Genomic DNA, 16,244 nt, shown 5'->3' on the forward strand with positions numbered 1-16,244 from the left:
CATCTGTTGCTGATTCGACCACTCCAGGCCATCCCATGTTGACCCGTTCTAAGGATGGTATTTTCAAGCCCAAATACCGAGTTGAGCTAGCTCATTTATCTCATACACGCTTACATCATGCACTTCTTACCACTAAGGAACCCAGGGGATTCAAATCAGCTGCCAAAGATCCAGCTTGGGTCGAAGCTATGCGTGAAGAGATGGTTGCCCTTGGTCATAATCAAACCTGGGATCTTGTTCCCCGTCCCAAGAATGCTAATGTGGTTGGTTCCTGATGCGTTGAAACGTAACCTTTATTTTGAACGGATTTGAGTTGTTTTGTTACACGAATTGATTTATTGTATATGTGGTATTTTATTGATTTTAGGTTGATTTCACACATATATATAGGCAACTAGTCCTATCCGTGTAGTTTAGATTGTTGGTAAATCCGATTCGTTCCACAGGGAGATGGAGTGTTTAATGGTTTTTAATAGTCTTTGATGTCAAACTTAATTAAAGGGGGTTTTGGATTAGGCAATTGTAAAATAACAGTAAAAGAAAATAACTTAAACTAAATTACTAAATAAAATTACAAGATTACAAAAATTAACTTAAAAAAGGTACTAAATGAAAATAAACTAATTATGATGCATTAATTATGTTACTAAATGGTAATTAGTAAAATAGTAATTTTTAATGAAACTATATATTTAGAATTTTGTTTTAAGCAATTATTATATAAACTTAATTAAATTAACTAAATGACATTTTTAATAAAACTAATACAAATTAAAAGGAAAATTAATTAATTTACTAACTATAAACTAGTTACAATTTATAAACCTATAATAAATACTAATTTTTAAGATTAAAACATGTATTTTAGTATTTTATACTAATTAAAACTAATTATATAATAAAAATAACTAATAACCTAATTATATAATATTAATTAATTAAAACCCTAATTTTTACCCTAGCTGGTACTGTAGCCGCGTCAAGGCCTACACGATTCGTGTGAGGCTACACGATTCGTGTATGGCTTAAATTATGTGACAATTAACTGTTTACGAAAAATAGATGTTTTTATGTAATTTTTATATTTTAAAATGGTAATTTGTGAATAATAATGATAAAACTTTTATAAGAAATATAAATGAGATAAATGGGAGTGTTTACTTAATTGTGTCACCCCTAGGTCCATGGATTGTTTTAAGTTTTACGCCCTATTAAAATGTTCTAGTATCAAACTTTACATTTTTCTCTCGAATAAATATAAAGTTACAACTTAACTAAATAAAATCTAATTTTCATTGGATTCTTTTTAGAAAGCTACTATTCCCTAAGCATTTAAATTGAGACCTAGCCTAGTTTTGACCTTCGCCAACACCCAAATTATAACGGTTTTCCTTTTTATAATTTCACCTTCATATAATTTATTGATATCACCCAAACCACCGAAGTTTATTTCTAAATTGGTGTCAATAACTTATCCATAAATTCGTCTAGATCATTTTTAATGTTGAAGCTTAATTTAGGTAAATAAATATAACTTTCGTTATTTACATTTACTAAATTAAGTGGCAAGGGTTAAATATCTAATTACATAAAAATGGTTCTTTTAACTAGGCTCAATATTAAAAATACTAAAGTTACATTTTAACTTTTACTAATGGTAACAATCCATTTCACTAGGGGCTCTACATTTAAGCAAACACTAGGGAAATTTAGCTATCCATTACACTAAGATAGACATAAAAATATAGATATGCAAACATAATAACAACGCTAATTTTAACAGAGTAAACTTACTAAAATATCTTCACTTGCATTAACTTCAAACAGTAGAAAAATTACAATAATAACACCCCTTTCACGCGTACAATAACACCCTTTTATCACGAACAATACCCCCTTAATAGTTGAAACTATTTTTACAGCGTAATAAAATTGACAATAATTTAACTATAATAAACTTGTGTTGTAAATGTGTTGTAATATATCTCTCTCTTTGTAACTCTCTGAACGTACTCCTTTTATAATTGAAGTTTGAAGTAGTTGGTGAAGTCTGCAACTTTGTTGAAATCCTGCTGTCTCTCCATTTGAGAAAAGAAGTGTTTTAAAAATCATAAAGTCAGCCGACCTTCTGGATAACCGAACAGTGCTTTTGGCCTAACATTACACGAATCGTGTATGGTCACACGATTCGTGTAAGACCAGTTATATTACACGATTCGTGTAACACCACACGATTCGTGTAAGAGTAAATGTCAGATTTCTTCATTTTTCTTCTTCAGTTGTTCTTTGTTGATCTCGTGTTAACGTGTACTGATTTGGCAATTCTTATTTGAACTCTTTTCTTCATCTATCTTGTACTTTCATTAGAAATAAACGTTTCTTGATATAAATCTGGTTAAAACTATCGTTTTATCGTTGAATCTTCAAATAGCAATCTCTTATCCACTTTTGTCGTTTTTCTCGTGAAATGCGCATTGAATTTCTTTGTAGAAGATAAAAACCTATGAAATATGAGTGATATTGCGTCGAATAATATGTATGTTTAGAGCAATATCAAAATACCCCACACTAGAACGTTGCTTGTCCTCAAGCAATTACATCTTTTAACAGAGTTAGAACATTATATATTACACAACACACACTACACGAAATGAAACACACGCTATATGAAATTTATTACACAACACAGTATTTATTGAATCACACGCACACCACACGAAATGAAATTCTGACAACAGAAACAAACATGAAACTCGTGATTAGGGTTTAAAAATTTGGATCCTTAGGGAAAATTGGACCTTGTGAAAACGTTTTATGATTTTTATAAAATGTCATGCTAGTTTTTACACTAGACACGTTTTCCGGTTTTAACCTCAAATTCCGGTTGAGGGTAACTGAAAACCGAAGTCTCAGTCGGCGATTAGCAAGCTATTCGCCCCCATGATTGTAGTATCATGGAACTTGAAGCCAAATGTCCAAAAATAGTTTTACACAAATATAATTCATAAAATAGCATAAGTTTTAGAACAAAATTATATCGTGTCCAAATATCATCGGTGAACCATGAGTTTGCACACCTCAATTTGTTATGGCATATGTATGTTGACCGCGGTCAAACATAGATGCAGTTGATCTTTACGGAGATCATCCATCTGGGGATTAGATTCATTAGTCTTAAAAGCTAATTTGCATTGTGCCCCCCCATTGTACGGGACATATCCTTCTCATGGTTAGGATAAGTCTGACCACCAAAAACCCTGTTTGATGCTGAGGTTAGGTGGATTTCCAGCCGATTTTAGGGATGACTTTACAAGATTTTTCGTCAACCTACAGCTGTTCTGGACTACATCTTCTAACATAAGTTAGCAAGTGTGTCAATTCGGAAGACTTTACTTCCTTACGGGATGGATTTGATTCATCCTCTATTACTCGTGATAATGTAATATTCAGGTTTATACATTCTGTAGCAATGATATCTGCAATAAACTTCAAAGAAACATGTGATAAATGGTTCTCAATATAAGGATTTATAAATTCTTGTTATAAATGGTTTTCTTTTATAAGTTTTAAACAAATAAACTTATGTATTTTTAATGTATGGAGACAACAATTTCGGTTTTTACACCTGATCTTTAATTGCTCGTAGTTACCTTAAAAATTGATTAGATACATTTGTTTAAAAATTTTCAAATTTTCATAAAAACCAATAACTTATTAGTTCTCGAGAATTTATATATTCCCACCCCACACTTAAGATTATGTAATGCCCTCATTACATAAAATCAGATAATAATGTATAAATTTGAGAGGACAAAAAGTGTAGAGTATTTGGAACTTCCTTTGTTAACCGATTTGGATTTTCAAATTGTTTTACCTATGATCATATCCAATTTTTGTATCACAATGTATTTCGATATTTCGTTTCCTCTAATTGCATTTTCTTCTGTACCTGTCAAAACCATGTTAAAAACACACAAAATATGGGGTTTTAATTCAATCGTACAACACATTTTTTTTTTTTTTTACCCCACACTATATTTTCTTGCTAATATATAAAAAATAAAAACATAATAAGTTTCAATACACACCAAAAAATTATGTTATTACAAACTATTTTTTTTTTTTACTTTTTTCATTTTATATTTTTTTTATATAACTTATAATCAATTAAATTTAAAATATCTTTTATAAATTTATATTTGTAACGGAAATTCGGTTGTTATACCTGATCTTAATCCGTTTATACATTTTTAAATTCAATTTATAAAATTCAATTCATTAAAAGTTAAAGTTTTAATATTTTTCGAAAACAAATTTAAAATAAAATAAAAACACTCTATTTTTGTGTTAAAAAGATTAACATTTTTAAATTTTAAAACAAGTATATGAGAAATACAAATAAAAAGGAATTTAAAATAAAAACGAGACACACGAATGGGACTATTTACAATTTGTGAAGTTTATTAGCGAGTCGTTCACGCGACTCCATCCCAATTTTAACTAACGTCGGGGTGATAAACATCACCCTTCTTTACTCCAATAGAACCATTACCGCAACCATTCTCGCCATTAATTTTTGACAATAACCAAGTGTCCGAAAATCTTGACTCTTTAACTAAATTTTTTAACTTATCTTTCTCAAATTTTGATAAGTTTGACACCAATCTCTCTCTCAAAGGTTCATCTTTTTTCGACATAGCATTTCTAACCCTACCATATAACTTTTTCATGGTTTTCTCAACAACACTATCATTGGGCAGTTTACTATCTAGTTTCTCCTCATCACCCTCCCCACACTTAGCTTGTTGACTAATGGGTTTGACATTGTCAACAATATTCACTGAAACTATCGGTGTGGGTGGAGGGTTCATACTAAACTCAGTTTGATAGGTTACACTCTTTCCTCTATCCTTCAAAACTAGTTTTCCTGTTTTCCAATCTGTTAAAGCACTTGCAGTTGCTAAGAATGGTCTACCTAAAATAATAGGTACAAACTTATCTTCTTTCATGTCTACAACTACAAAGTCAGCTAGAAACTCAAGTTCACCTGTTTTTACTACTAAGTTTTCAACAATCCCTACAGGTTTATTAACCGACTGATCAATGAATCTAATGCCTGAATTGGTCGGTTTAAGTTCACCTAAGTTCAAATGCGAGTAAATGGAATAAGGCATGAGATTTATACTTGCACCTGAGTCAGCTAATGATCTAAGAATTTCAGATTCACTAAGCTTACAAGGTACTATGAACGGTCCAGGATCACCTAACTTAGGTGGCAATTCATTCTTTTTCACAATAGCAGCACATTCTGCTTTAAGAAACGCAGATGATGCCTGCTCACACACTCCTTCTTTTGCCATCAAATCATTCAAGAATTTCCCATAGTTTGGCATACCTGCAACAACATCAACCAAAGGTACATTTACACAGATATTATCCGTATTTAAAGGCTTACAATGATTCTCCTTTGGTTTTTCGGATGCAAGTGCTTGTGGGTATGGAATGGGTTCTTTATAGTCTTCCACTTTAGGTGCTTGCTTCACCGTATCTTCCGCTTCTTCTTTGATCATCTTCAAATCATCATCAACCCTAAATTCGGAAGGCTCGGTGGTTTCAATTATCTGCACTTCCGCATGATTTCCCGACATCAACCTCATCAAATAGTCACCATACTCGGGAGTTATTGCACCAACTCGGATCTCTTCATCTTCACATGTTATACTTTTCACACTTTCAACTCGGGTATCATCCATCTCTTGATAAGGAGTGTAATCCGCCATATTGGATAAATCAGAAAATATAAACTCATCACACTCTTCATCATCATCTTCACACCCAAGAGTAAAAATAGGACTATGCTCCGGTGTTTTGAAACTTGCTTCATCCTCACAGAAACTATAAATAGCATTCACTTGTGAATATGCTGGAGCTTGAGTATCATTCTTCTTTAGTATAACCGGAAGGTTACTTGCTATTTGTGGTCTCTCTGTTAGTAACTGTGAGATCCTTCCAACATCTCTTTCTAAAATCTGAATCGTGGCTTGTTGATTTCGGATTTGCTGAGTTTGGAGCTCTGCATTTTGCTCGTGCTTAACCATAAAATCTCTTAAGAGATCTTCTAAACCAGATTTCCTCTCGGGTTGAGGTTGCATAATTGCTAATGGTTGTGGTTGCATGAGTGCTAGAGGTTGTGGTTGATTGGGTTGGAAATTATTTTGATAATTTCGTTGAGGTTGATTTCGGTTATTTAAGTGATTATAACCTGGTGGTGCATTTCTTTGATTTTGATTTGGTAAATTCCGGTTATTTTGGTAACCTGGATTTCCTCCTTGATAGTTATTGTTATTTTGATAGTTATTATTATTTGATCCTGAAGGTCCTCCTACTTGATAGCTGTTTATAGGAGGATATTTTCGGTTGTTTGCTTCTATAGCTGGAAAATCACTGAAGTTCATTTCACCTTTTCGTAAGTATCCTAAGAAATTTGCTTGTTCTTCCATTGTACTTTGATCACAATCTCTAGTAAGATGGGGACCTTGGCACAGTTCACATCCTACTCTGATAGCATGCATTTCCTTGGTTACTTTCTCGATTTGCCTTGCTTGATTTGCTATTTGAACTTTTAAAGAAGCAATTTCATCATTGCTTTCAATACTAGCAACATTTGATGATCTAGAAAATTCTATTTCTTGATGCCAATTATGAGAATGGGAAGCTAAATCAGCAATGATTGTGTGAGCGTCTTCAGGTGTTTTCTTCATGATCGAACCTCCGGCTGCAACATCTATATCTTTTCTAGTTGTCACATTGACTCCTTTATAGAATATTTGGACCTTTTGGAATGTATTCAACCCGTGTTGAGGACATATTCGAAGCATTTTATTGAATCGGGTCCAAGCTTCATAAAGAGTTTCATTAGGCTTTTGTTTAAAGTGATTTATGTCACTTTGTAATTTTGCTGCTTTTGAAGTAGGAAAGAATTCTGACAAAAATTTATCCATCATATCATTCCAGTTTTCAATATAACCTTCTGGTAATGAGTCTAGCCAATCCCTTGCATCATCTTTTAATGACCATGGAAAGATTTTTAAACATGCAACTTCATCGGTGACATCTTTGATTTTGAATAGTTTGCAAATGCTTACAAACTTACGAAGATGCTCATTAGCATCCTCGTTTGGGGCTCCACCGAATTGACATGTATTAGTTACCATGTGTAAAAATTGACCTTTTATTTCAAAGCCATCAGTCATCGGGGGTTGGATGATTGCGTGGCCTTGACCTTTTCTTGTGGCCTTCATTAATGCTTCCATCGTTTGATTTGTATCAGCCATTTCTTCTTCTTCTTTAATAATCGGCTCTATGATTGGTTGAATTATTGGTTCAGAGTCGGATTCTAAGAAAAGTGACTCTAAATTTTTAGCAAGAGTATCTACTTCTTGAGCTCTTAAGCGTTCGTGGAATTTTCTTTCGGGTTCAGGATGTGAAGGTGTTAATTCAGCGTTGGAGGAACGTAAGTTCATACATTAATTTCTTTTATGAAATCACAACACTGAAGGTTTATCTAGGGTTACCTATTTGTTTCTCTCTTTTTTTTTCGTATTTTTCGGTGTTTTAAAATTACTAGTACTTCCTATTTCTTTTTGTTGTTTTTGTCCTTTATCAGTTCTTTGAGATTCCGGATTAAGTTTAATGAGTTTAAGATTGAACGGATCATACAATTTGGGAAATTGTACAAAGAACTAAAGGATTTATTCAAAAACTTTGAACTTTCTTGGAAATAAATTTCCTCGAGAGGATCGAATAACATAAAAACAATGATAAAAACCTTTAAACAAACAGATTATCCTTCTGATTTTTGCCCACGTTTCGAATAGCCAAAAGATGCAGCAGAGGGGCAGGATCCTTCAAAGACCAATAAAATTGGTGATCCAACAACCCGGTCCACGTACAAATCCAACTATTACTACGAACCAGAAAAATTATCTATTTATTTACTGCCAACTCCCCGGCAGCGGCGCCAAAAAGTTGATGTGTGCGATCGAGACCTTTATTTATGAACGGATTTGAGTTGTTTTGTTACACGAATTGATTTATTGTATATGTGGTATTTTATTGATTTTAGGTTGATTTCACACATATATATAGGCAACTAGTCCTATCCGTGTAGTTTAGATTGTTGGTAAATCCGATTCGTTCCACAGGGAGATGGAGTGTTTAATGGTTTTTAATAGTCTTTGATGTCAAACTTAATTAAAGGGGGTTTTGGATTAGGCAATTGTAAAATAACAGTAAAAGAAAATAACTTAAACTAAATTACTAAATAAAATTACAAGATTACAAAAATTAACTTAAAAAAGGTACTAAATGAAAATAAACTAATTATGATGCATTAATTATGTTACTAAATGGTAATTAGTAAAATAGTAATTTTTAATGAAACTATATATTTAGAATTTTGTTTTAAGCAATTATTATATAAACTTAATTAAATTAACTAAATGACATTTTTAATAAAACTAATACAAATTAAAAGGAAAATTAATTAATTTACTAACTATAAACTAGTTACAATTTATAAACCTATAACAAATACTAATTTTTAAGATTAAAACATGTATTTTAGTATTTTATACTAATTAAAACTAATTATATAATAAAAATAACTAATAACCTAATTATATAATATTAATTAATTAAAACCCTAATTTTTACCCTAGCTGGTACTGTAGCCGCGTCAAGGCCTACACGATTCGTGTGAGGCTACACGATTCGTGTATGGCTTAAATTATGTGACAATTAACTGTTTACGAAAAATAGATGTTTTTATGTAATTTTTATATTTTAAAATGGTAATTCGTGAATAATAATGATAAAACTTTTATAAGAAATATAAATGAGATAAATGGGAGTGTTTACTTAATTGTGTCACCCCTAGGTCCATGGATTGTTTTAAGTTTTACGCCCTATTAAAATGTTCTAGTATCAAACTTTACATTTTTCTCTCGAATAAATATAAAGTTACAACTTAACTAAATAAAATCTAATTTTCATTGGATTCTTTTTAGAAAGCTACTATTCCCTAAGCATTTAAATTGAGACCTAGCCTAGTTTTGACCTTCGCCAACACCCAAATTATAACGGTTTCCCTTTTTATAATTTCACCTTCATATAATTTATTGATATCACCCAAACCACCGAAGTTTATTTCTAAATTGGTGTCAATAACTTATCCATAAATTCGTCTAGATCATTTTTAATGTTGAAGCTTAATTTAGGTAAATAAATATAACTTTCGTTATTTACATTTACTAAATTAAGTGGCAAGGGTTAAATATCTAATTACATAAAAATGGTTCTTTTAACTAGGCTCAATATTAAAAATACTAAAGTTACATTTTAACTTTTACTAATGGTAACAATCCATTTCACTAGGGGCTCTACATTTAAGCAAACACTAGGGAAATTTAGCTATCCATTACACTAAGGTAGACATAAAAATATAGATATGCAAACATAATAACAACGCTAATTTTAACAGAGTAAACTTACTAAAATATCTTCACTTGCATTAACTTCAAACAGTAGAAAAATTACAATAATAACACCCCTTTCACGCGTACAATAACACCCTTTTATCACGAACAATACCCCCTTAATAGTTGAAACTATTTTTACAGCGTAATAAAATTGACAATAATTTAACTATAATAAACTTGTGTTGTAAATGTGTTGTAATATATCTCTCTCTTTGTAACTCTCTGAACGTACTCCTTTTATAATTGAAGTTTGAAGTAGTTGGTGAAGTCTGCAACTTTGTTGAAATCCTGCTGTCTCTCCATTTGAGAAAAGAAGTGTTTTAAAAATCATAAAGTCAGCCGACCTTCTGGATAACCGAACAGTGCTTTTGGCCTAACATTACACGAATCGTGTATGGTCACACGATTCGTGTAAGACCAGTTATATTACACGATTCGTGTAACACCACACGATTCGTGTAAGAGTAAATGTCAGATTTCTTCATTTTTCTTCTTCAGTTGTTCTTTGTTGATCTCGTGTTAACGTGTACTGATTTGGCAATTCTTATTTGAACTCTTTTCTTCATCTATCTTGTACTTTCATTCGAATAAACGTTTCTTGATATAAATCTGGTTAAAACTATCGTTTTATCGTTGAATCTTCAAATAGCAATCTCTTATCCACTTTTGTCGTTTTTCTCGTGAAATGCGCATTGAATTTCTTTGTAGAAGATAAAAACCTATGAAATATGAGTGATATTGCGTCGAATAATATGTATGTTTAGAGCAATATCAGTTCCAAATGGGTATTTCGAACTAAATATAATGCAAATGTTCGGTTAATCGGCTAAAAGCACAACTCGTTGCACAAGGATTTACACAAATCCCTGGTATTGACTACTCAGCTACTTTTAGTCCTGTGGTCAAATCATCTACGGTTCGTATAGTGCTATCTCTTGCCACTCTTAACAAGTGGTCACTTCATCAACTCGATGTGAAGAATGCTTTTTTGAATGAAAATCTTACTGAGAATGTCTTTATGGAGCAGCTACCAGGTTTTATTGATTTGCGCTTTCCTTTTCATGTCTGCAAATTGATAAAGCGTTATATGGGTTGAAACAATCACCGCGTGCTTGGTTTCAACGTCTTAGCAGCTTCTTGATTCATCTCTGTTTTTCCAACAGTAGAGCTGATCCATCCCTATTTATATTCAAGTAAGGATCATGTATTCTCTATCTTATTATTTATGTTGACGATCTTATTTTAACAGGAAATGATAATTCCTTTGTTCGAAAATTCATCTCACGTTTACATTCGGAGTTTGCGATTAAAGATCTTGGTGCTCTTAGTTACTTTCTCGGACTTGAAGTCACTTATACATCTTCTGGTCTTTTTCTCAGTCAGACAAAATATGCTCATGATGTTCTCACACGTGCTAAGTTGCTTGATTCAAAACCCGTGGCTACTCCATTGGCCACTGCTGAAGTTTTTTCTTCGAAGGGTACTCCTTTTTCGGATCATACACTTTATCGCTCTCTTGTTGGTGCCTTACAATACCTAACAATAACGCGCCCTGATATTTCATATGCCGTAAATCAGGTTAGCCAGTTTCTTCAAGCTCCCACATTTGATCATTTCCAAGCAGTCAAACGCATACTTCGTTATGTTAAAGGTACTATTGCGTATGGTTTATCATTTCATCATTCCCCAATGCCTTCAATTCTTGGTTATTCTGATGCAGATTGGGCTCGTTGTCTTGATACACGATGCTCCACTTATGGCTACTCAATATTTCTTGGAGGAAATCTTGTCTCTTGGAGCGCGAAGAAACAATCGACCATTGCTCGGTCAAGCTGTGAATCAAAATATCAGGCTCTTGCTAACACGGCTGCTGACGTTGTATGGTTACTCACCTTCTCCGTGAATTGCATGTGCTTCCTCCTGATCGGCCTACTATTTTGTGTGACAACAAGAGTGCTCTCTTCTTAAGTCAAAATCTTGTCTCCAACAAACGATCGAAGCATATTGACATTGATTATCACTTTATACGTGAGCTCGTTTCTTCAGGACGTCTATATACCAAGTTTGTTCCTACTACATTACAACTTGCTGATATATTTACCAAAAGTCTGCCTCGTCCATTGTTCGAGTCTTTCCGTGCCAAGCTTCAAGTTGGACCTCCACCTCTTCGCTTGAGGGGGGTGTTAACGTATCATTAGGAGATCAAGGCCGTGTCCGTTAACTTAGAGAACAAGTCAGATAATGTCAGCTTGAAGGACAAGTTTAATTTAATATAGAATAGATATTCTTTACATATTTGTATTTGAGTAAATCTTTAACTCTTGTATTTGTACTTATAGATATTGATCAATAGAAAACCCAAAAGGGTGTGAAAATTTATTTCTTATAATGTTGATCAATCAGAACTCTTAAAAGCACGGGGAATGATGTTAGCATTTTTTTTTATACATTTTGTATTGTTACTAAAAAATGTGAAATGGTATTATTTTTCCAGTGTCATGAGCTGTTTTTTAAATTCTATAATTTTATAAATTGAAGAATATGAAGTAACAATTTGAACAAATTAATGAGTTCTTTGCATAACTTATTGAAGTTCGTTTGATCTAAGAGTATTGTGTTCCTTTGTATGGATTTCAATTGAAATTTGAACTTTTTGACATACATGTAAGACTTCTGTTTTGATTAAAATTATCTTTTTTTCATTAAACTTAAAAAACATGTAAGGAGTTGTAGGTTCATTTATCTATTTATTTATTTTCGAAAAACAAACATTTTTATTTAAAATCAACAATAAGTACAAGAAATTAGGTTGGGCCAATAATAAGCCCACCCATACGAAAAAGAAGCTCGAGTACAGCAACAAATATAGCTACACGAATGTACATCAGATGCCGAGATTGCATCTAGCAGAATCACGAATTATATTAAGTATTTTTCCAGATTGATGAGCCACTCATTCCAATTAATTGTAACGCCTTTAACTCTCATTGAAATCCAATCAAAAGACAATAGTTGATTCTAATTTAGAGCAACCGGTGCATTACAACATTTATTTCGAAACACCATTTTATTCCGATTCTTTTAAATCAAATATGCACCAACCCAAGTATCCACTTGCCAAATATTAGAACCCATGGAGGAGGCATCAGTCGATGCATTGCTGCGAAGTAACTCTTGAATAGTGTTTGATGAGAAGGTAGCAAGTTTCCACCAATTGTAGATACGTGTCCATATCTCTTTACACCCGATTACAAATAATAAGTGTATGTTCCACTGATTATAAGTCATCAGTACAAATAAAACATCGGACACTATGCGGGTTCAGTTTTAGAAACAAATAATGGAGAGAATGGGCAAGTACTTAGATTTAACTACCTAGTTTCAAAATCCCAACAAAGTCATGTGCATATCCAAGAATTCGGATCATAGTTAAAGGATGTAATTAGATTCAGATGAAACAACTTATCATGGAATCACCGTTTAATTGATTCAAAATGTCATGTTCTAAGCATAAAAAATGACATTAAAAGTTAATTAAACTTTGAGTCTACCTAAATATCTGATTCACTCTGCGAATCGATTGATCCTAGAACGACCACTTGCTTCACAGGTTTCTCAGAGTCATCAATGACAAAAATATTACTAATATATTTATAAAAAATTAATAATACTAAAAAAGTTATCGATCGTGAAACTTCTTAAAACAAGCATAAGTAATGTAAATATCATAAAAAATTGTAATAGCAAAAGATCGTGTTTATTATTATTATTATTATTATTATTATTATTATTATTATTATTATTATTATTATTATTATTATTATTATTATTATTATTATTATTATTATTATACGTAATACGGTATATCATTACAAACATATCATAAATATTTTTCGTAACAATGTATGGACTTAATCCCACTTGTTAAAGCTAATTTTGTTAATGCATTAACTATGTATATACATTGTATAAACTATATGATATAATCAATGATGATAGGATATTGTCCTCAACATCTAAACTAGATCCAAGTTACTTTATCATCCAGCATTTTAACTATAATGTGAGCTTTTATCATCTTTGACAATATAAGATAAAAACCAAAGAAACGGTTAATCAGTGATTTTGCAATATCATTAAGAGCTTACTAGTTGGGACATTGAGATCTTTAGCAGATATCTCAAATTAGAATTTTGTGGCCTGTTAGAGAAGTGTTTAAAAACGTCCACGGATTAATTCGGTAAAATTGCCTATACCATAGTAAAGTTACTTGTTTACTTGGATGCTTCGAATGGAAAAAAACCTCATATAAAAGTATAAATAAGAACCTCTTGATTGTTTGAGAATCTTCAAATAATACTCTGGGTTTAATCATCACTAAATATATTTTGGACTCTTGTCATTTAATAAAGGATTAAAGTTACAAATAGACTATATACTTTCTCAAATATTCCGATGTAGGCTATATACTCATTTTCTTCTTACTGTTGACTATATACTTTTAAAAAGTGTTCTCATGTCAACAATTGGTTACCAGTTACCGGTACAACATGTCAAAATAATTACGTATAATTTTTTGTTTTTATAGGTGACGTGATCAACTCAATATAGTTTCTCTTTTGTTTCGATACAGGCTACATAGTTTCTTTTTTTGTTCCAATGTAAACTATAAATATGATGACACGTCATTAACTTTTTTGGTTGAAGGTTAAAAAGGTACGTAGTATAATAGTTTATATTAATACAATTTTTGAAAATATATAGGCGACAATGAGATAAAAATGAGAATATAACCTACACAAGACATTTAAGAAAGTCTATAACTTATTAGTAGGTTTAACCCTTTAATAAAGGGGGATGATTCTCACACATACTTTTTTGATCCTCACACACCAATTTAAAGAAATGGAGTATTATTAGAAGAGTAAAAGGTTAAAATAGGTGTGTGAGGATCAAAAAAGGGTGTGTTAGAATCATCCCCCTTTAATAAAACTAAATACGTATGAACCAAAGAAACATAGGTTATTATATTTCAGTTCCCTTTTCCATTTATATTTAGATTTAGGTAGTTTATATAATAAATAAATACTCGTAAATAAATAAATAAATAAATAATTGAGTAAATAAATAAACAATTGCTCTCTTTTTTTATTCTTTTTTTTATTTAAAAAAATAACGATAACATTAAACGGATCCGAAGATCAACAAGTACAACCGATACAAAAAGAAACCAAACAAAGGCAAACAAGCGACAAAAAACGTAACCAAAAACAAACGGTACCACCAACAGGTAATTCAACGACGTGGCACAATTAGCACCACTTTTAAGGATAAAAATTATTGAGGATAATAATAAACAAATAAGTGACATAGGTCAGCTGTTACTTGAAATTGTCAATAAAAGGAATTCAACGACGTGGCACAATTAGCACCACTTTTAAAGGTTCAACATACTTCGCATATTACTGCCAATAACAGCCGACAACCCAACAAACTATGATCTGTGGATCGTATATCTGCAAAATCTTGTCCATACAAGTGTACGCAAAAGAACTCATTGATCTGCCTTACACGTAACGTACGGATCTCTGAATTCCCGATTCCTCGATTCAGTTAACTGTTACTTGATGGACATTTGTTCTCAACAAAGGTTTTACTTTGCAGTTTTGTTTCAGTTGTTATAAATTTTATTTATTTAATTACTTCATTTAATTTGTCTTTTTTTTTTGGCGAAAAACGAAAATACTTTTATAACGCAAAAAGAAGGATCATCGAAAAATGAAACCTTCTCCGAACTTAAAAACTAAGAACCGAGCAAACAAAACATTAACCAAAATTAAGCTCGCAAAGACAAAAACATAAAAGATCTAAGGCACTAAAACAAAGATGGAATCCAATCTAGACGATGACCTAAAGATTTAGAACCATCTAAATACCAAGTGAAGCACCAACATCACACCAACAACAATAAAGCATATTTGATAAACACGCCAAACGCTTCTAACTCCTCTTCGTGAGACAATTTCTTCTTTCTCCCGTTCCTCGGTTTTCTAACATGCACCGTATTAGGAGGAGGATCGCTAGAATTACAAACGACGCCCTTTTGGATACCTTCCATATTATCCATAACCTTGGTAAAGCCGCTAAAGAGTCGCTCACGGGTTTTCCTTTTGAAACGGGAGGTTGGATCGACCCCATAACACCATCACCCGTGGACGAATCCTTTGAGACAAAAACCGAATAATCACAAGGTTTACCAAACTTCGGTGCGACCATCTTACAGTAATAAATTCAAATTCAAAAAAGAAAAAAAATAGGTGTGAACTCGAATTTACTGTAGACTCCTTATTTATACGCAGTGTTGTAAAAAAACCCGATTACTCGCCGATTAATTCACGATTAATCATTTTTAAGAGCAATCGGTTCCGTTTTTCCAAAATCCTTTTAATTAATCGGTCAACGTCAATTGATGGGTCAAAATCGAATTTGGTAATCAAAGTCGGTAAAAGTCAAAATTGATCCGCATTTTAACATGAATTTAAACTAGATTTTCATAGTTTTGAACAAAATGAACAAATTTAGACAATAATGTTAAAGTTTATTTCCATGTTTATGATTTTCTTCTATATTTACACATATAATTTTTGAAATTTAATATTTAAATGCATAAAGTACAATTCGATTAATCCCTGTTTAATTCCCGAA

The 16,244-nt window shown here is 32.0% G+C and overlaps 1 protein-coding gene across 1 annotated transcript; it reads left to right on the forward strand.

The window, feature by feature from the left end:
- The first annotated feature begins 10,320 nt into the window (after positions 1-10,320).
- LOC139840571 (uncharacterized mitochondrial protein AtMg00810-like) lies at positions 10,321-11,507 on the forward strand. Its single transcript, XM_071830833.1, has 3 exons — positions 10,321-10,324; positions 10,373-10,573; positions 10,789-11,507. Exons 1-3 carry the CDS (start codon positions 10,321-10,323, stop codon positions 11,505-11,507), a joined length of 924 nt encoding a protein of 307 aa, XP_071686934.1.
- Positions 11,508-16,244: the final 4,737 nt, after the last annotated feature.

This window comes from Rutidosis leptorrhynchoides, chromosome 4, assembly GCF_046630445.1.
Source record: "Rutidosis leptorrhynchoides isolate AG116_Rl617_1_P2 chromosome 4, CSIRO_AGI_Rlap_v1, whole genome shotgun sequence".
NCBI classification, from domain to species: domain Eukaryota; kingdom Viridiplantae; phylum Streptophyta; class Magnoliopsida; order Asterales; family Asteraceae; genus Rutidosis; species Rutidosis leptorrhynchoides.